Raw genomic sequence first — 21,162 nt, forward strand, 5'->3', positions numbered from 1 at the left:
TAAGATATTATAGTATATACATAATTTATTCAGAAACCATGGCATACCTTTACCAAGCGACCTGGCTGTAGAAATGGTAAGCAGTATTTTGGCTTATGAATATATTCTTCAATTTCTTTTCCCAGTTTGGCAAGTTGTTGTCTAATTTTATAATAGATAACCACATTTTCTTCATTGGGGATCACTATTTTATTATACTGCTCTTCTGAGTTCTTGACCTCTGTAAATAAAGCACAGACAAAGCTATAAAAACTACTGCATAGTTCACATACATTACACCCAAGACTACTTTTCTACTATGACTCTACAGAACAAAGCCAGTCACCAAGATTCTATGAGTAGGAATTGTCTCGTCTACCTTGTCTCTCTTAAGAGTCACTTCAATGTTCTTCTGTAGCCATTATCCTCTGTGCTAATCCAGTGTGTATGATTCTACTCCCTACTCTGCCCTTCTAACATTAAGCTCCTTTCCAAAAGCACTCCATTATGCCTCCAATCCAGTGTTAAAACATACTCACTTAACCATTACAGTTGGTGGATATGTGCCCGACATTTACTCTTCAGCTACTGTCCAAGGTGCTATAATAAATATTCATGGAGAGTCTTTGTTTGAAAATGTTTTCAACTCAACCATGAGTCTCGAGTTGCTGGGTCATGTGGTAATTCTCCATTAAACCAAAGGAACTTTTTAACAGTTTTCTACAGTAACATACCATTTTGTTGTGATATTATCTTTTTAAAAAGTACTGATCCCAGTTAGTGTGTGAAGTGGTTTTGAACTGTATTTCCCAGCAATGATGCTCAGCTTCCAACTATGTACTTTTTACCATTTCTTTATGGTTTATCGTTAGTGTATTAAACCCAGGGTCATGCACATGCTAGAAAAGAATATAACCATTAAGCCACACCCCTAGTCTGTTTGTTCCTTTTAAACTGAACTGTCTTTTGTTGAGTCCTAAGAGTTTACTGTACATTCTATCTATGCTGTTTGAGTTTTCTAGTTTCAGCTCATAACTTTTGAATTAATTTTTGTTCATAATGTGAGTAAGGTCTCAACTTCATTCTATAGTTATTCTGTGCAAAACCCATGCACAATAGCTGTATGAATTTATAGTGGACTATATTCTTTTCTTTGGATTTATATCGAACTTTTCTTTAACCTGTATGCTTCAAATTTTTAACTGAAGAAAAGAGAGGATAAGAATAGTATACATAACTCACAAATCTTTCCTAGAGATTAATCGAAACAATATATAGAATATTCCTAGCTGACAGTTTAACACAGTAACCAGGAAGGGTGCTGCAACTGTATTTAGTCATTTAATTATCTTCAAACTTTGCAGAGTACTCCTTAAGACAGATGGTCTTTTGTGTTTCTGGTTACTTTTATATTTACAGAAACTGAATTTAATTCACTAAAAACTAGAATAACAGCACACATGACAGAAGGAAATTGCTGGGGTGGGGGACCTAATAGTTTACAGAAGGGGATGACAAGATGACTCAGTGGCTGGATACTTGCTGTGCAAGCATGAGGACCTTGGAACCCATGTGTTTCAAAGCCAGAGTTGATGTTCCTTCCTCTCTTTAGTTTTTAAGACATGGATTCATAATGAATGAATTCCATTCATTATGAACTAGCTAGCTAAAGTGGCCAGTCAGTGAACACTAGGGAATCCACCTGCCTCCTAATGAATAAAACAAACAAACCATGGATGCCAGGATCCCAATTCAAGTCCTCGTGTGTACAGTAGATGCTCTACTAACTGAGCCATCTTCTTGTGAGATGTCAAAAATAATAGATTAATCTTATACATCAAATTTTATATTGAGCTTTTTGTTACATGATTATTCAAGGACATGGAATTTTGGATAAAATATATATTAAAATCACAAATTATACTGTGGTTAATCCAACTAGAAAAAAGTATCTTGACAGAATTGTCTATATTGATTTTGAATGTTATAGTCTATAAACGCAGAATACATTTCCACATTTTTTATCTTAATGGTCATGATTTGCTTTACTAGGGGAAAAAAAAGGATCAAAACAACGAGTAAGGCAGTCACATCCAGTTAAACAAATGAAATTTGACTTACTCTCTACTACTCCTGGGATTGCTCTATAATGCTGGAACTGGTAGAAGGATTTTTCCAGCATGTACTCAGGATTAATTTCTTCTACTCGTAATAAGTTCAAAACCATGTTATAGGTCAGATGGAAAGCACTATTCAGAGGATCAGCTGAGCCCTTAAAGAAAAAGCATGACAATTTTATACATTTCTAAAAGAAATTTACACAAGACTTTTTATCCTAAACTAACAAGTACAGGAATATACAAGCTCTATTCGGGGGGGGGGGGGGGGGGGGAATGCACCAAAGCAAAGTGATAAAATGGTTAAAGTAAAGGGTGAATGAAATCAGTAGGAATAAAATCAGTAGGCTGTATGCAAAATATACTAAGCTCTCTCTCCTTCCAAGCACAAAGTAGGATTGCCTTTCTGGTCTCCCAGTGTACAGGATCAATAAATGTGGCAGAAAATGACATGTCACTTTCTGACCATGTGTTTAACTGCTGGTAGGAAAAGCTATATTCTCCTTCCTGACGAGGCTGACACTCCATCCGGCTGGCTCTTTAAGGATGCTAAGCAGAATCTGTTCTAATAACCTGTGAAGAGCATGGAGCAGGTCAGAGACATAAAAAAACCTTAGGCTACTAAGGTTGAGGCTAGTGACTACAGCACAACCTGCTGTGCTGTGACACAATATACTAATATTTATGATGGTGTCTGGATAAAAACAATGCAGTGGGAACTCGTGACATAAACATGCTAATATACTTCCCACATTATAAATCTTTCTCTGTACTCTGGTAAATCATTTTCACCTCCATAATGTATTTGTTACCAAAGAAGAGACAGACACTATTTTGCTGTAGATTTTTTACTATAGAAAACTGTTAACTTGCACCAAAATTTTTATTCAAAATCTGCCTCAATTTCTAAGCTCACACTGTTTAGCAGCAGCTCCTGAGAAGCATTTTTTCTTTATAAAATACTTTGCAAATGTGAAAGCAATTGTATATCCATACAGAAGAATCATTAAATTATTTTGGATTCTTTTCTCAGTTCATTAACCCACTTCCATTCTTGGGAGTGCTTTTTCCTTTCTTAAGTGGTATCTATTTCTCTTCCATGCCTAACTTTTTCCCATCTCTCCTCAAGGTGGCTGCCAGGATTTTCACATAACATAAAGAATGAGCATATTTCTCTTAAACACCCATAAACTCGTTGCAAGTGTTTGAAAAGACAAAATCCTTAGAAGATGCACACTGAAACACAACTGTTACTATATATGCCACACAGCACTAACTGGTGTATAAATAAATTGAACAAATGCTGTTAGAGTACTTATTGGCCAACTACTGGGACTTCAGAATTTTAAATGTATAGAGAGAATTTTTTGAAGGATAGTACATACTTTTACTCAAGTTTTGGATGAAGTATTCCTAAATAAATAAACAAATAAAAGGCAAGAGCTGCCTGCACTAGGGTACCAGCTATGATGTTTCTAAAACTCTTGACTTTATCTACTTTAAAAAGAAGGCCCCAAACAGGCAATGTTAACAGGAAACCTATATTCATGGAAAAGAAATGTAGCTTAAAACAACTTCAGTACTTTGAAATTCTACAAATCAGATCCTGCCTTTAATTTTCTGGCTTTTTTTTCCTCTTATTACTTTCGCTATAAAATCTGGACTTAAATAAACAGCAAATACTTATTCCAGCTCACCTGAGTGCTTGACCCCTAAAATGGCATTCCACATCCATATGAACCCAAGGCCCTTATTAACCACTTCTTTTCTCATTTAAATGATAAGAAATATGGTGATACCATTTATTCTAACTTGCCAGATCACATAGAAAGGATAGCAACTTAAATTCCAATTTATAAGTTAGTTCTTCTGCTTTATTCCTTCTTTTAAGTCAACTACTGTAGATGTTTTCTCCGGTGTACTTTCGACTAATATTTAGCTTATCCTTCTTATTAAAAGGCTCATGTTTGGGTTCAGTAGTTACCATCCTAAACACCCTGGGTTCAATTTCTTTTATGATGCTGCCAACTAAATAAATATTCCTAAATATAATTTCATTATGATTCATGATTTTGTTCAGCTGTAAAATATGACAAGCACATTTCCTACATTTAGATATTGTAATCAGGGGCTGGAGAGATGGCTCAGAGGTTAAGAGCACTGGCTGTTCTTCCAGAGGTCCTGAGTTCAATTCCCAGCAACCACATGGTGGCTCACAACCATCTGTAATGATATCTGGTGACCTCTTCTGGCCTACAGGCATACATGCAGACAGAATACTGTATACAGATACTGTAATCAATCACACACTTTATACCAAACTTTGTATTTTCTGTTCATAAAACAGAAGAAAAATAAAAGAGAAACATACTATTTTAAAAAGCTAGTAACTTTTCACTTATCGATAAATTTATCTGTCTGGTAGAGTTGAAGATTGAGTCTTGCATAATTTTCATGAAGAACTAAAGTTATGTGGCTCTGTATGAACAGGCTTTCAGGGTTAGAGAGATGGCTCAAAGGTGAAGACCATTTGCTGTTCTTCCAGAAACTGGGGTTCAGTTCCCAGCACCCACACTGGACAGTTCTTACCCACCGGTGACTCCATTTCCAGGAGATCCAGCCTTCTTATGGCCTCAGGTAACTTGCAAAGAGGTGGTGCACATACATTCATGCAGGCACACATACACAAGCACACACATCTTTGATGATAATAGTAATACAAGTAATTAATCATTGACAATGAAAATTAGATACCATAAGATCATGAAGTGACAAATGCCTATAGATAGTCTGAGCACTCAGAAAGCTAATTCAGGAAGGACTACAGTTCAACAGTATGAGACCTTATTTCAGAAAAAGAACTACCAGTTGGATGCAGATATAATCAAGACACATTTTATAATATATAAAATAATCAAGAATAAATAAAAAATAATTTCAAAAAGTGCTACTGTGATGGAGGAAGGTCATTGGTTAAAAAAATAAAGAAACTGCTTGGCTGGCCCTCATAGGTTAAAACATAGGTGGGAGGAGTAAACAGAACAAAATGCTGGGAGGAAGAGGAAGTGAGCTCAGAGATGCCATGCTCCCCTCTCCTGGGCAGCTCCCTTCTCCTGGGCAGATGCGATAGCTCTGCTCACTGAGGCAGACGCACGCCATGAAGCAAGCCGCCAGGTCAGACATGCTGAATCTTTCCCGGTAAGACCGGTGCTACACAGTTTATTAGAGATGGGTTGATCGAGATATCAGAATTAGCCAGTAAGGGCTAAAGCTAATGGGCCAAGCAGTGTTTAAATGAATACAGTTTGTGTGTTGTTATTTCGGGGCATAAGCTAGCTGGCAGCCAGGGTGCTGGGGACGCAGCCCCGCCGCTCCAATTACAACACTACTGGCCGGGAGGTGGTGGCGCATGCCTTTAATCCCAGCACTTGGGAGGCAGAGGCAGGCAGATCACTGTGAGTTCAAGGCCAGCCTGGTATACAAGAGTTAGTTCCAGGACAGGCTCCAAAAGCTACAGAGAAACCCTGTCTTGAAAAACAAAGAACAAAAACAAAACAAAAAAAAAGCTACCATATACCATATGACTTTCATATACAGAAAGATGACATCACTCACATAAAAATGAAGACTATACACTTTTATCCATTTTTGCTATAGTATACTGTATTTAAAAATTTTCAAATAGTTCCTAAGTGTTAAAAGGTAAACAGCATATCATAGACACTAACATAAAACTATGGTAACATGCTAAGGCTTCAGTTAAAGAAGCTAATGAGCTGGCAGTTAATACTGTGTTTTAGTTGATGTTACAATTCTCTTTCATTGGGGCTTTCATAACATCTAAGTGGAGAAGGAAAGCAGCCAATGCCAATTTCCTTAAGAAGTTTTTTTAAAGGCCAGTTGTGGTGACAAACACCTGTAATCTAGTACTTAGGAGATGGAAAAAAGAGGATCAAGACAAGTTTGAAGCAATATAGCAAGTCTGAGGATGACCTGGACTTACTTCATGAGGCCCTGCCTAAAACAAAACGAACAAAAATCCCAGACTATCCAAAATTCACAATGAATGCCAGGTAGATGGCTCATCAGGGAAAGATGTTTGCCATAAGCCTGAAGACCTAACCTAATTTCCATCCCTGGAACGTGACTCCTGCAGGCTGTCCTCCAACCTCCACAAGTGAGCTGTGGCATACTGCCCTCCCAACACAAGAGAAATGGAATAAAAAAAGAAAGAAAACTGAGGTACAGGGAAAGGTTATGTTACAATAAAGTTGAAAAATATAAGTTTGTGATTAGTATATTTGAAATTAAAGAGGATGAACCAAAGGTGAAGTACTGAATTAATGTTTTGGGAGTTTTGCCCTTGCAAAGGTAAGTACTGGTATCCCATATCCTACCTCCTATTCTCAAGGTTAGAGTACTTTCCCACAGAGGAGGGAGGTAGAGAGCATTCTAACTCTGGTGGGTAAAGACTGTATTTCTGCCCTTTCTGGCCATATTCACATCTTTTTTATTGCATGAATTGCTAATTGCTCTTTTGCCTATAAATGGTAAACCTCTTCTACCATCCTACACCCAGATAGTTATAGAGCATCAACTCATCTTGAAAGGTGTATGAGGCAATAAAACTTAGTTTAAAGCAGTCACTAAAGTATATTTCTAGAATCCTTGAGAAAACAGATTCTTACCTTAAGTAGTTGTTTTCCAATTGTTGGGCTCATCTTTTCATCTACCATAAGAATTACTATTCCTCTGTCATCCATTCCCCTCCTTCCAGCACGGCCAGACATCTGGATGTACTCACCAGAGGAAATCTGAATACGATAGCATTTTTAAGTTTAGGAGAAAATCTGGTTAAAAAAGTATATCCTGATATTTTCTTTTATTGTAGCATTCACAATTTACACATTTCATGAAACCATTTAAAATGAACTTCTGGGAAAGTTAAGGCACAGCAATGAAAAGCATGTGGGACTCTCATGAAACTTAGGTTTTAGTTCTAAAATGACTTATCTATGCACTAAACCAACAACTGTCAGTATCTGAAAGCCAGCTACCAGAAAACACTGGCTAACATACTAACATAAAAAATACCTTTCAACTAGATATTATGAAAAACAAAACAAAACCCCAAAACTTAAGAATACTAACAACAAAGCAAACTCAACAACTATAACTTCTTTCTTCACTATAATAACTTCTTAATCTTCAAAGTTAAATTAACACGAAAATGCCACCCACCCATGGAGGGGGTACAATTCTTGGTAGATGTCTCTGGGGGCTAGTAGAGTCACTTGTCAGAAAGACCATCTAGTGGGGAAAGATCAGGTTTTTTGACCTTACAAAGGCAAAGAAACTGACAACCTAAAATACTGGTATCCTGTTTGTCCAGGGATCTTAACGAGGCAGTGAATAGGCTGGGGGTGGGGGGGGAGGCAGCAAACCTGGAGGTCTAAAACCAGGTCTTAGTTTCACTTCACTAGAATGGGACAGAGCTGAGCCAACAGGTCTCATGAAAACCACAACTTATGGGTAACCATCAGCAAGCACCCCCAAAGCCCTTCTGCTGGCTCAGCAGGTCTCCAAAGTACTTCTGTTAGCTCAGCAGGCCCCCAAGCCCCCCCAAAGCTCCTCTGCTAACTCAGCAGATGCCCCCCACCCAGACTTAACGCAAGCTAAAGACAGCTTCCTCTACCCTGCTATGGGAAAGAGCCTAACCACTAGGCCTCCCACCAGTCAGCTCTCAGCCTAATATTTCCTCCACCAATCAACCCCATATTAATCCCTCCTCTTTGAAATTCCCCTAACTCCGCTTAAAAGGAACTTGTGATTTTCTTAGGGGCTCACTCTTTTGCCACCCCATGGTGGAATCAATAAAACGCTCTTATTATTGCATATGTGGTTGTTAGTCTTCTTTGGGGGCTTTTTCTCGGACCCTAGCAGCAGCACTGAACCACCTGAACAACCAGCCATGACTTCCACACGTGCCTGTGTACTTTACTCCTACAGAGAAGGTCCAGGTCTATGCTAGACTTATGACTAATGAAGAATTAAGAATTATTAAGAAGACATACTGATAGCCTAGAAAGAAGGAGGACATCAGAAAAAAGAACAAAAAGACTACTAATAAGATCAGATGTTTCAAAATGCAGCCCAAAAAATCTGAGTAGAATCCAGCGGCATCATTACATTGCAGGTCTCCCTATGCAGCCCTGTGTGGCCTAGAACTCACTATTACAGACTACGATAGTCTCAAAGCTGCCCTTACATTCTAAACACTGAGCATGCAGGTGTGAGCTACCATACACAGCTCCGGTTTTTGTTTTCACTTTAGGACCCCAGTATCTATCAGCACTCTACCCTATGCTTAGTAACCACTGCTGAATGGGATATTTGCCTTGAGATCAGATTCACACTTTAGCCAAATTCAATGTTTCAGCAATACTCTCAACTTTCCTTCCTCCTTGGAAATGAGATGTGTATAAACTGTTGTGGCCCTCTAGTCTAAAAGGTGAAGTCTAAGTGGTGCTACTACAGCTGTTGCAGTAGTGTGCTTTAAGTAACTTCTTAAATCATTGGCATGCTATTGCTGAAGGAAATCTGACTAAGGGGCTAGGGTACAAATGAAAAGGATCTAATATTGATGAAACTTGCTTCTTAACATGATTGGGAGTAGAAGTACTTCAGATTTTAAGATATCTCCACAAACCTGAGCATCACTTATCTGGAAACCTAAAATCTGATATGTCTCCAATTCCAATACATTTGGAGACACTGTATCAGTGTTGAAGCTTTAGACTTTGAAGTGGTTTAGATTTTCAGATTAGGGAAACTCCACTTCAAACTTATACTTGAAGGTCTTAAACATTTGGAACTAAAAACCTCAATGATATGACCCAAAGTCATGTGAGATAAAATAAAGATAAGTTATTATTTTTAAATACAGTTAGTTACTTACCCATCTAAAATCCTTCCCATCAAATTTACGGGCATTTGTAAATAAAACAGTTCTAGCTGGCATATTAATTCCCATAGCAAAAGTCTCTGTGGCAAATAAGGCCTAAATAAACAAGCAATTATATAATTAGTTAATGGATTTTTAAGTTAAAAACTGCTATAATTTACAAGCGTAACTAAAGCTAGCATTAAATTTTACGCTTAGTTCTTTAATGATGCTTTGTAAAAATAACTGACAAGATGAATTCTGGATCTATTAAATAATACATATTACATCATATAACATGGCACAATTATGATGGACAGAAGTATTGAATAATAAGCACAGTCAACTTTCCTGGCTTTCTTGCTGATAATGAAGTAGTTCTGAAGATCGCTTTACAACTAGGTTTCTTTAAAAAAACAAAAAAACATTAAGTTTCTAGGGCAGCAGACTCATGACTGCTGAATCCGAGGCCTTTATCAACAAAAACAGTTGGTTTAGTCATACAAAGCTCTAAGTCAATAAAGTATTAAATATTCATAAACAGGAAAGATAATACTGCATCAACTCAAAAGAATACTAGTCATTAGAAAATGAACCATCTACATGCCAAAGTAACAAGAGCAATACAGTAACCTTTTGTTTGTAAAAAAGTCATACAATATTTGAATGTATGCTGTGAAGATTTTTGGAAAATAGAGGGCAGGATGAACTTTCTTCTTTTATTTACCACTATTTTACTTTAATTCAACTCATACTCTTAAAAAATGATCCATTAATAATTAAGCTTAGCAAAATTTATAATTTATAGAAGAACATTATCAAGGACTTACTAGGATCTGAGTGTAAATACTAACACTTCATTAAAATAGTATTTCTTCTAAACGTTCTTCTTAAGGCTGAGGAGTCTCAGGATAAAAACAGAAATAGTTATATACTAAAGTTGTTTCCTATTTCTAATATCCCATTTCTTGGGATAGGCATCAGTTGGGATAGGCAACCTCCCACTGAGTGCAACTGAATATCCTAAAAACAACTCATATCTAAACTAACCCTTTAAAAATCAATCAAGCTGGGCAGTGTGGCGCACGCCTTTAATCCCAGCATTCGGGAGGTAGATGTAGGCAGATCTCTGTGAGTTTGAGGCCAGTAGGGTCTACAAGAGCTAGCTCCAGGATAGGCTCCAAAAGCTACAGAGAAACCCTGTCTTGAAAAATCAAAAGAAAAAAAAAAAAATCAACCAAGCCTGAGGGAGATGAGCAGTTACCCAGTCAACTCAAGTCTATTAGCACATTCCGCATTGTACTGCAGCCAGGTGGTGTCACTTCCATGAGAAACTAAACTTTTTCTATGCATACTTCCTTTTTGAAAGGGCACTATGTCAAGTTCATCACCTAAAGTAATGCACTTTCCTAAGGCGTTCTATACAAACTAATTTTGTAGAAAGTAGACGAAATACAAAGCTAGCAGACGCAATAGCTCACACCCATAACCCAGCACACAATGGGCAAAGCAGGAGGACGGTTGCTGGAGGACAGCCTGACAACTGTGTCAGAAAAAGACAGGACAAGAAAAGATCCCAAAAATCTGCCACTGGGTCTGGGTGGTAAAAGGCTGGTTTGGCCTCCAACACTGTGAATTCAAACAACAACAAACTCGTCTGTAAACAATGGTCACTAGAACTTAACATTGCTCATACAACAGAATTTTGAGACATTTAAAAAAATTAAAAAACAATACCTTTATCAATCCTTCAGAAAAGAGAATTTCTATAGTTTCCTTCAAAATAGGAAGTAAACCACCATGGTGAATACCAATCCCCCGCTTCAAAAGAGGAAGTACGTGCTCAACCTATAATTTTGAAAAAAAAGTTTGTTATACGGAAAAGGAATTTAAAATGTGAAACTTGAAAAAATATGTAAATAAACAAGAAAACATTTGTATTAAAAAAAAAACTTTTAAAAAACTTTCCCAGAATAAAAGCAAAATCAAATCCATATTCCTGCATATTAAACTAGAAATATAACTGTAGCCTAGCTTTAATATGACAACCATGTTTAAATACATACAAATATTTTGCTCCTCAAAGTGGTAAGCTTTGTGAGTTAACTCCCACACAAAAGTCTAGGCTGTGGCTGCAGGAGCTGTAAAATGGCATGGAGGTTTACACTCATAGTCCCAGCTATTCCAGAAGTTGAAGCAGGAAACCCTTTATCTCTTAAAAACTAAATCAATAAACTCAAAAGATCTTGGCAGTTCAAACTCTTAACTACATTAAAGTATAAACTTTAGAATCAAAAGAACAGCTAGCCGAAGAGTGCATTCTCTACAATGCTGCCAAAGCCCACATTAAACTGTTTTAGGATAAAATGCACCAAGCCACAGAGCAGCCATTCAACACTCACCATTCACCTAGGAAGGAAAAGCATCTTAAAATTTCCAAGTTAAAACACCATTTGAAATTCCAAGAAACATGTCCCTGTAATTGTAGGGTAACCCAAATCCTCTGAAAACCAAAACATTCATTTGTAGAACACAGTATAACCTTCAAAATTTTCCTTTTGTCTTAATCTACAGATGAACAGCAAATGATATGGGAAATTTTAAAGATTCTACCAAAATCCCTGGGAGTGGCACCTAAGTGTTATCATATTTTAGATGCCAAATCAATTCCAACAGTGAAAGAAAAATATGAACTAGATTAAAGCAAAGCACCTGTTTGTTTCTTTCGTTCTTTCTTTTGTTCGAGACTGAGTTTCTATGTGTAACAGTACTAGCTCTCTTGGAACTAGCTCTGAAGATCAGGCTGGCCTTCAACTTACAAAGATCTGTCTGCCTCTGCCTCCCAAGTGCTGGGATCAAAAATGTGTGCACCACGGCCCAGGTGATAATTATTCCTTAAAGAATAGATAACTTTCATTAGGTATACTCTTTCTTCAATATTCTTATGAAATGAGAAAGTTAATGACTTTATAATCAACAATAAAATTTCTGTTATACAGAAATACAAGAAACAATTTCTAGATTATGCTATGTCCTTTTTTAAAAATCCCTCAGGTGCTGGGCAGTGGTAGCACACGCCTTTAATCCCAGCACTCAGGAGGCAGAGGAAGGCGGATCAGATCACTGTGAGTTCGAGGCCAGCCTGGTCTATAAGAGCTAGTTCCAGGACAGGCTCGAAAAAGAAAAAGAAAAAAATAAACCAAAACAAAACCTCCCACATGCAGCAAATCTTTGCTTGGCACCGTTTTAGCAAGTTGAAACATATATGAAGGTGTTTGAGAGCATAGGCCAACTATGCTACAGTGCAATAAAATAAATAACTATATTATAAATGCCTGCTACCTGCTAAAATCCATACTTACTGTAGTAACTCACCTGGGGGAGCTTTTTATCTTCATCAGACAAGCAGTCAATTGCATTACTGAATACTTCTTCAACCATCTTCTTTTCTTCATCTGTGAGAAAAATATGAAAGTGAGTTGGTGATGCTAGGTAGTGGTGGTGCAAGACTTTAATCCACTTGGGAAGCAGAGGCAGGTGGATCTCTCTGAGTTCAGGACCAGCTTGGTCTACAACATGAGTTCCAGGATAGCCAGGGATGTTTCACAAACAAACCCTGTCTCAAAAAACCAGAAAAAGGGGGCTGGAGAGATGGCTCAGAGGTTAAGAGCATTGCCTGCTCTTCCAAAGGTCCTGAGTTCAATTCCCAGCAACCACATGGTGGCTCACAACCATCTGTAATGGGGTCTTGTGCCCTCTTCTGGCCTGTAGGCATACACACAGACAGAATATTGTATACATAATAAATAAATATAAAAAAAAAAGAAAAAAAGGTAAGTGATCCTAAGATCCTAAATTTCACTCATAAAAAAAAAAAATAAAAGTCTATATAAAACTAAAGAATCAGGTTTTTTTTTTTTAAGCAACCCCACCACATAATAAAATTTACTGTCCTTGACACTCACCTAGCAGTCTTAATCTAAGGAAAAGTTAATAAAAATAGTAAGAATTTCAATGGGCTGAGGCAAGAGTGCTGTGTGAATTCCAGACCAGCTAGGGCTGTAGAAACAACTACACTAAAGTGCTTTAGAGGCAACATTAACTTCTACTATCTGCAGGTTCTTACACATCTGTTACCACTCTGAGCTAACTGGGGCTAGTGTAAATAAGCACTGCACTTAACTGAAGCGAAACAATTCCAAAGCCCATACTGCTAGTGACTACATTTTGTCTTTACTGTGTCAATCAAATAACAGACTGCTCAAAAAATACTTGTTAAATTAATCAAATTATAACTCTGAGTCCTAGCATGCTTACAAGTGGTGTTTATAATACTGCAAGCTATAAGCTAAGCAATTTATCTGCCATCTTACTTTAGCCATGGGAAACATTTTAAGTACATAAAGAGAATAGGACAACTAAGTTTTGGTTTGGGTTGTTTTGAGACAATATCCACTATGTTGCCCAAGCTGGTCTCACATTCAGTCCTCCTACCTCAGCTTCCCAAGTGATGGTACTACAAGCATCTCCATACCTGGATACAACTAAAATTAATTTTGGGTTACTCAGTATTTCTTAATATATTTATTATTTGGATCACCTACACAAAGGCAGGACTGAGTAACTCCTTGGCTGGCAGTCTTGGCTATATTACTATATATGTATACTATATATATATATATGTATGCTACTACACAGCTTTACAACTCTAAGTGAGGTTCATTCGTAGTGAATCTACATCTGCTAAATGTTTTAGAGAATTCAGCATACTTGAGGCAAAGAGTGGGTCTAGTTTGCTGTGAGAATGAAGGACAGTGCTTTCGATGAATTATTCTGACCAAGAGACCTACCCTTAATGAATCAGAGACAGATGCAAAATAGCTAAGTTTATAATAATGAAGTACAATAAGGTATGACTGTAATGGTTCTCAGTAATGTTAGAACCATGCAGTTATTATATCTTCCAGTAAAATAGGAGAGGGCCAAAGATTTAGCTGTAGTGGTACAGTGCTTGCCCAGCATGCACTAGGGCCAAGGAGAAAGGGAGGGGAAGAAATTCAGAGACCCTTATAAAGCTTTTACAGGTGCTGAGCACATACTATTATTATAAACAAACTGCATGCTAGTACACAGACGTATAACCAACACAACACTAAAACCACATGGAAGCTATGTAATACCTGTGTTGAAATCTAATTTAGTCATTTGAAGAGCATATGCTTCACAATCTTTCTTACTAAAGCTGAAGATAATTACAGGTTGAAAATTTCTTTCCATAATCATCTTCACAATCTTGAACACATTTGATGGACCTGCACAGGGCAAATAAATCACACCCCAAATTAACTCAAAATGGACAACAGACTTAAATACATAAACATATTATAAACAAATATATAAATATTTAAATAAAATAAAAAGAAAGATCTTCATAATCAGCCGAGCACAGTGGTGCATGCCTTTAATCCCTGTACTCAGGAGGCAGAGGCAGGTGGATCTCTTGTGAGTCTGAGGAGAGTTCCAGTAAGTTCCAGAATAGACAGCATTATGCTGAGAAACCTTGTCTTGAAACACCAAAAAAATTTCATATCTTCACAATCTTGATTAGACAAAGCAGCCGCCGTGGCTGACATGAGGGGTAGAGGCAGTTACGACAAAAAAGAAAAGGTGAGACTATATTCACCAACATGAGAGACAACCCCAGTCTACGATAACACAGAAACAACAAACTCAAGTTATCTACAGATATAGGTCTACCCAGAAACTTTTATAACTCAACAAAGACAACTGAATACAAAGTCAGGCAGTGGAGATGCCGAGGCAACGGCCGGCTCAGCAGCAAAGAGCCCTTGTTACTCAAAGAGGACCAGAGCTGGCATTCCAGCACTCATGACACATGGCTCTAAAACATCCGTAACTCCAGATCCATGGATCCCAATGGCACAAATACAAACAGATACACATACACAATAAGATAAATTTAAAAAAAGAAAAATAATTTTTTTTACAAGCATGGTGGTGCATGCCTTTAATTCCAGCACTTGGGAGGGAGAGGCAGACAGATATCTGTGAGTTTAAGACTAACTTGGTCCATAGAGTGAGTTCCAGCACTGCCATGGCTGTAACAAAGAAAAACTCTATCTTACAAAAAAAAAAAAAACAAAAAAACAAAAAAAAACTTTTAAATAGACAAGATTATAACAGATATTAATCCCATACTGTGAGATGCCAAAAGTATATAGTACGAAGTTCAGCATCAGTGACCACAGGAGACAGAGATAAAGAGCACACTGAAAGACGGCTTCACTTTTACTAGAAGGATTATAATCAAATAGATACACACTAAGTATCAGCCTAAACACTCAAGGAAACGATACCCAGGTACACTCCTCAGAGGACTAGCATGAAGAATGCTAAATGGTGTAGTTACTTTGGGAAATAATTTGGCAGTAACCAAAAAGTTAAACTTACCCAGGAAAAAAGAAAACACATATTCCCACAAAAACTTGTAGTATAAGCCAAATGTTTATGACCTTATTCATAATCAACAAAAAAATAGAAACAACTCCATATTTACTCAATGTATATTCTTAGATTATTTGGCCACATAGAACATAATATAAAATCATATGAATCCCCCTCTTTTTATTGAGACAAGGTTTCTCTATAGCTTTGGAGCCTGTCCTGGAACTAGCTCTTGTAGACCAGGCTGGCCTCAAACTCACAGAGATCCGCCTGCCTCTGCCTCCTGAGTGCTGGGATTAAAGGTGTGCGCCACCACTGCCTAGCTGAATCTTATTTCACACAAAGGAATCAGCTACAAAAGACCATATGATTCTATTTTTGAGACATCCAGAAAAGGAAAATTCACAGACAAAAAAAAAAGCAAAAACCAAAACTACTGATGACCTAAGTCTCTGTTATAAGAAGAAAAAAGGATGAAGAATGATTGCTAATGCACAGGGTTTTGAGAGAGAAGAGTTAATGAACATGCTTTAGAAATATACGGTAGGGACAGTTGTACAGTTCTATGAATAGACTAGAAATTATCAAGATGCATATCTTAAAATAATGAATTTCATAATATTTAAATTTTATGAAAATTTAGGGCTGACTTTGGATTATGTGAATATACCCAAACCCACTAATTACCCGCTTAATGTGAGTATATTACAGTAAATTAGTTAATGCCATGTAAGAAAAACAGACCACCCATTATTCATCCAATTTTGTCATCTTTACATAGTTTCCTCAAAAAACATCAAATAAAAGACAATATAGAGTAATTTAGCTATTCAATTTACATGTACAATTCCTGTCTAAAAACTAAGTTCCAAATTACCTTTTGTTCCTCCTTTCCGTCCCTTCTGATCTCCTTTGGCCAAGTCACCTGCATCCCGAAGCACTTGCATTGCAGTATTAAAATTATCTTCTCTGAAGTCACCCTAGAATCATATTTTCTTCCATGTAACTGTGCAAATGTATAATCAAGGCTAGAGATGATTCAGTAGTTACGAGTAGTTCTTGCAGACGGCCTAGGTTCGGTTCCTAGAACCAAGTTGTTGGCTCAGAAATATTTAATCATAATCTAAACATTTCTGTTTGTTTGTTTTGAGACAGGGTTTCTCTGTAGCTTTGGAGCCTGCCCTAGAACTAGCTCATGTAGACCACGCTGGCCTCAAACTCACAAAGATCTGCCTGCCTCTGCCTCCTGAGTGCTGGGATTAAAGGCATGTGCCACCACTGTCCGGCTTAATCTAAACATGTCTTAAAACAAAGTTTCTCCGAAGAATGAAACTTTAAAGCAAAAATAATAATAACAAAAGTCACTTAAAATAAGTGACCTGCGAAAACAAAATGTGATAAGGGAGAACGAAACTGAGAAGCAAGATTAAAATATCTGGCATTTCCCCAGCCCTTGATTCTCTAGTATTTCAAACACTGAGAATAGAAGGAAGTAGTCATGCGTTGGAAGAAGGTCTTGAATACAATTTGTCTTTAAAGCACCATCTCACTAGGTTCACCTCAATGTCCTGGGGACAAGGAACCTTCCTATCTGAGCTTCCCAAAGCCTGCAGGTGAGCACCACCACAGCATCATCAAATACAGTATCTGAAATATAAATACTTATAATCATTTTTGAAGAGTGCAGTATTTGAGACTAAAATGTGCAGAGGGTGGTTAATAGTTTTCTACAACTCAAAATTAAGGGAAAGCAACATATAAAAGATGACATTACATGTGGATTATTTCCCTTACATTTTCGTCGACCACAAGGTGAAGGCCATCTCCCCCTGCTGGAAATATATAATGTTGCAATGGAGTAGGTCGATAATCAGTATAAATTACATGACAGGGCTATAAAAACAAAGAAAGAATATTTTATTTCTTCAAGACAAAAATGTATATTTGATCCACTCAAAAAAAATTAATGCTTTCAAATAATTTTAAAAGCTAGGCAAGCGAAAAATAGGGAAATCGCCCTACTAATTCATACGACCACCAAATTAATTTCCCAGTTCCTTAATCAAGACCAAACATGATATGAACTTTCATTACCCATTAGCTCTTCTTAGAATACTGTAATTACAGACAACAATGCCTCTAGCTAATATGGTGACACAAGGCATCCTTGATATATAAAAACAAAACAAAACTCTTGTAGCACAGAGGCTTTTTAACACAGCAGATTGATCTAGTTCTATCTGAACATTCACTGGGCTTCCATCTTACAGAAGCAACAGCGAGAGGAATGTGACTGGACAACTTATACATAAAAGTAAGTTCTGAAAGGTAACAGTGTAAAACAAGTGCAGAAAAATCCAATGTTTTGTTCAACACTCATAAACAAGTATTTGATGTAAAGTCTTATACAGACATTAAAGTTGTACTAGAAATTCAAAGAAGAAACAGTGATTACTAAGTGTGAACATATTTACATAAGAACTACCAAATCAAATGGTCAAGAGATGAGTAGGTTTTTCTGATCTAAGACCTTAGAACTCTTACTATGTACTCGTACCTCACTGTCAGAGTAAATGGACTACATTATTTCCAAACTTGGCAGATCATCAGGATTAGCTTGAGAAATTAGATTCCAAAGCTCACCTCTTAGAAGCTTAGCTATACTAGCCTGGAGATGGCAATTTCTAATTAGTCCGCTCATTCTGATAATCTATTTGACTCAAGAAGCAGATTGAGATTAAACTGTCTTCTTTATCCTTAAGAGCACCAGGAAAAGGTATAAGAAGGGTATGGCAATCCCAATCAGTAACATTTTTAAATAACGAAGACATGAAAAGTGTATGAAAGTACCTGTTTATGTAGGTGGCAAATCCATTCAGCAAACTGTCGAGCATTCGGGATAGTAGCAGAAAGAAAGACATAATGGACATTATCTGGAAGCAAAATAATAGTTTCTTCCCATACTACACCACGCTCTGAGAAAAATAAATGGATTGGAATTAAGTGTTAACTAAGTGATAGTATCTAAAATTATTTTCTCTAATGCTTACTAACTGAACATGCAAACCACTTTTAAAAAGCATATTTTTAGCCACAGACACTTACTGAAACCTACTTTAGTTCATGAACCTTTGGAGTAGGCACAATAAGGAAGCAACTTCGCGCAGGATGGACTCGGGAAAAAGCAGCTCCAGACTGTACCCTTCCCCTAACAAACAAGAGCCCCAGTACCAAGGCAGCTAATAGTAGTTCTGCTTCAGAGAAGCAGAGGTTAACAATGCCCAGCAACACATTTGAAAGATATGCTATTACTAGTCCATATGATATGTTACCCAAATTACCCTCATAATCTCAGAAAATAAAAGATGGATCTGATGAATAGTAGATATGAAGTTGGTACAGCTCTGTTAAAATGTCCTAGTAACATTAAATCTATCTCTAAATTAATAATATTCGCTACTTGTTTTATAATAGACAATAATTATTAAAATACTTTTAAAGTATCAATGACTTAAAATACTTAGTTGAATTTTTTTATACAGTTTCAAAGTTTTGAATATATAGTTTCAAAAGCAATGGCTCTTTGTTCCATGTAATTTTTGTTTCCCTGTTCACATCTGAATATTGATTTGAATAAATTAAGTTTTTTAATCATAGTTAAGTTTGCATATCACATGATTTGGGTTAAGATTCTATATCAGTGTTTTTATAGTGTGGGTGGGTGGGTGGGGGTGTGCGCACACCCCCACGGCAAGGTACTTATTTGGATGTCAGAAAAGAACTTTTTAAGAGTCTGTTGTCTCAACCAGGCATGGTGGTGCACGCCTTCAATCCCAGCACTCTGGAAGCAGAGGCAGTGGACCTCTGTGAGTTTGAGGCCAGCCTGGTCTACAGAGAGAGTTCCAGAACAGCCAGGGCTAAACAGGGAAACCTTGCCTTGAAATATCAAAGAAAAAGAGTCAGTTCTCCCCTAATACACAGGTCCTGGGATTGAGTTCAGGTGGCCAGTATTAGTGGCAAGAGGCACAACCCACTAGCTGGCCCAGATCCCATTATTTTTAAAGCAAATAGAAAATGTGTTCAGAAGTATCCATGTGAATTTGGCAAAGGTAAGTATTGATGTTTTCTTACATTATATTATTTTAGCAGTTCTCAACCTGTGGGCCACGACCCCAGGAGGATACATATCAGATATTTACAATTCCTAAAAGTAGCAGAAACACAGTTATCAAAGAGCAATGAAATAATTTTTTGGTTGGGGGGGGGGTCACTACAACATGAGGAACTGTATTGAAGGGTCGTAGCATTAGAAAGGTTGAGAACCACTAATATAGACTTAAAACTCAGTCTTCCCCTCCCTGAGACAGGGTTTCTCTGTGTATCTCTAGCTGTCCTGGAATTCATTCTGTAGACCAGGCTGGCCTCAAATTTACAGAGATCCGCCTGTCTTTGCCTCCCTGAGCACTGGGATTAAAGGTGTGTGCCACCACTGCCTGACAATAAAACTCAATCTTACTTTGAGTGTGTACATTTTAAACATTAGCTTTAAATTTATCAAATTTCCTGGTATACCCCAAATTGCAACTATATTTATTTTTTTAGTTAAAGTAGGGTAACAGCCTGAGGAAAAATATATTTATAGCAATTTTATTTACTTATTTCATACCTATTGTATTTTTTCACAAATATGCATTCATAGGTTTATAAAACCAAATTAACTTAAAAATTACTAAAGTAATCTTTGTAAACCAGAAGTTCCATAAATTTTTTCACATTTTTCACATTAAATAATTACTGAGAATTGAGTTTTGGTGATACACAACTTTAATGCCAGCACTCGAGAGGCAGAGGCAGGTGGGTAGCTTTTAGTTCGAGGCCAGCCTGGTCTACAGAGCTAGTTCCAGGACAACCAGCACTACACAAAGAAATCTTCTATGTAAAGCCAACTCCCCCCTCCCGCAAAACAATAAAATAGTTATTGGGCTTCTAATGTGGGGGAGGAAAGCAAGGTCGTGGTAGGTGGCCTAGATTCCCATTTACCTCATTTCTTCCTACCTCTGTCTCCCTATCTTCCTGTCTCAACTTCACAACTGCTAGCATTATAGGCATGCACCATGTCTGGCTTAGTGAGTTCTATATAAAAGCAGGCTACTTTTCAATTCCTACTGGGAATATTTCATGTTGTCCACAATTTGAATATGTAATAGTATGAATATGTAATAGTAAAGTAGAATTATAGACACAAGAAAACTGAAAATAAATCCAACAATTCTTAATCAAAAATATTAATGGCATTTGTTAAAAAAAAAAAAGCATGGCATTTATCTCAACACTGCAACACTGCAAAATATACCTGAATCTCTCATGTAATGAATTTCATCAAATATGACCCAAGCAACTTCTCGCATAACTTCAGAACCTCTATACAGCATACTTCTCAAAATCTAAAAGGGGGAAACAGATTGAGCAGGACTTTAACATAACATCCAATAATTAGACAAATACTGCTTTTGTCCAACAGGGAATTTTTAATACCTTTGCTTTGAGGACATATTAAATATTATAAAGCTACTTATCTTTGACTTCTCAACATGTATAATCAGATATTCACAAAGACACTATTATCATATCTACTCTTTTATTTGGAATATGAACTCA

The 21,162-nt window shown here is 37.0% G+C and overlaps 1 protein-coding gene across 1 annotated transcript in view; it reads right to left on the reverse strand.

Moving 5' to 3' along the window:
- Positions 1-21,162, reverse strand: part of Mtrex (Mtr4 exosome RNA helicase) — a 57,939-nt gene that overhangs the window by 24,073 nt on the left and 12,704 nt on the right. Inside the window, exons 7-17 of the mRNA XM_050152847.1 lie at positions 20,858-20,948; positions 18,355-18,479; positions 17,299-17,397; positions 16,382-16,484; positions 14,220-14,351; positions 12,415-12,494; positions 10,777-10,887; positions 9,055-9,156; positions 6,785-6,910; positions 2,101-2,251; positions 48-220 (exon numbers count right to left, since the gene is read on the reverse strand). Coding sequence (XP_050008804.1) covers positions 48-220; positions 2,101-2,251; positions 6,785-6,910; positions 9,055-9,156; positions 10,777-10,887; positions 12,415-12,494; positions 14,220-14,351; positions 16,382-16,484; positions 17,299-17,397; positions 18,355-18,479; positions 20,858-20,948 — 1,293 coding nt within the window. The remainder of the gene's footprint in view (positions 1-47; positions 221-2,100; positions 2,252-6,784; positions 6,911-9,054; positions 9,157-10,776; positions 10,888-12,414; positions 12,495-14,219; positions 14,352-16,381; positions 16,485-17,298; positions 17,398-18,354; positions 18,480-20,857; positions 20,949-21,162) is intronic.

This window comes from Alexandromys fortis, unplaced genomic scaffold, assembly GCF_014885135.2.
Source record: "Alexandromys fortis isolate MF-2015 unplaced genomic scaffold, M_Fortis_MF-2015_v1.1 scaffold_73, whole genome shotgun sequence".
In the NCBI taxonomy this organism is placed as follows: domain Eukaryota; kingdom Metazoa; phylum Chordata; class Mammalia; order Rodentia; family Cricetidae; genus Alexandromys; species Alexandromys fortis.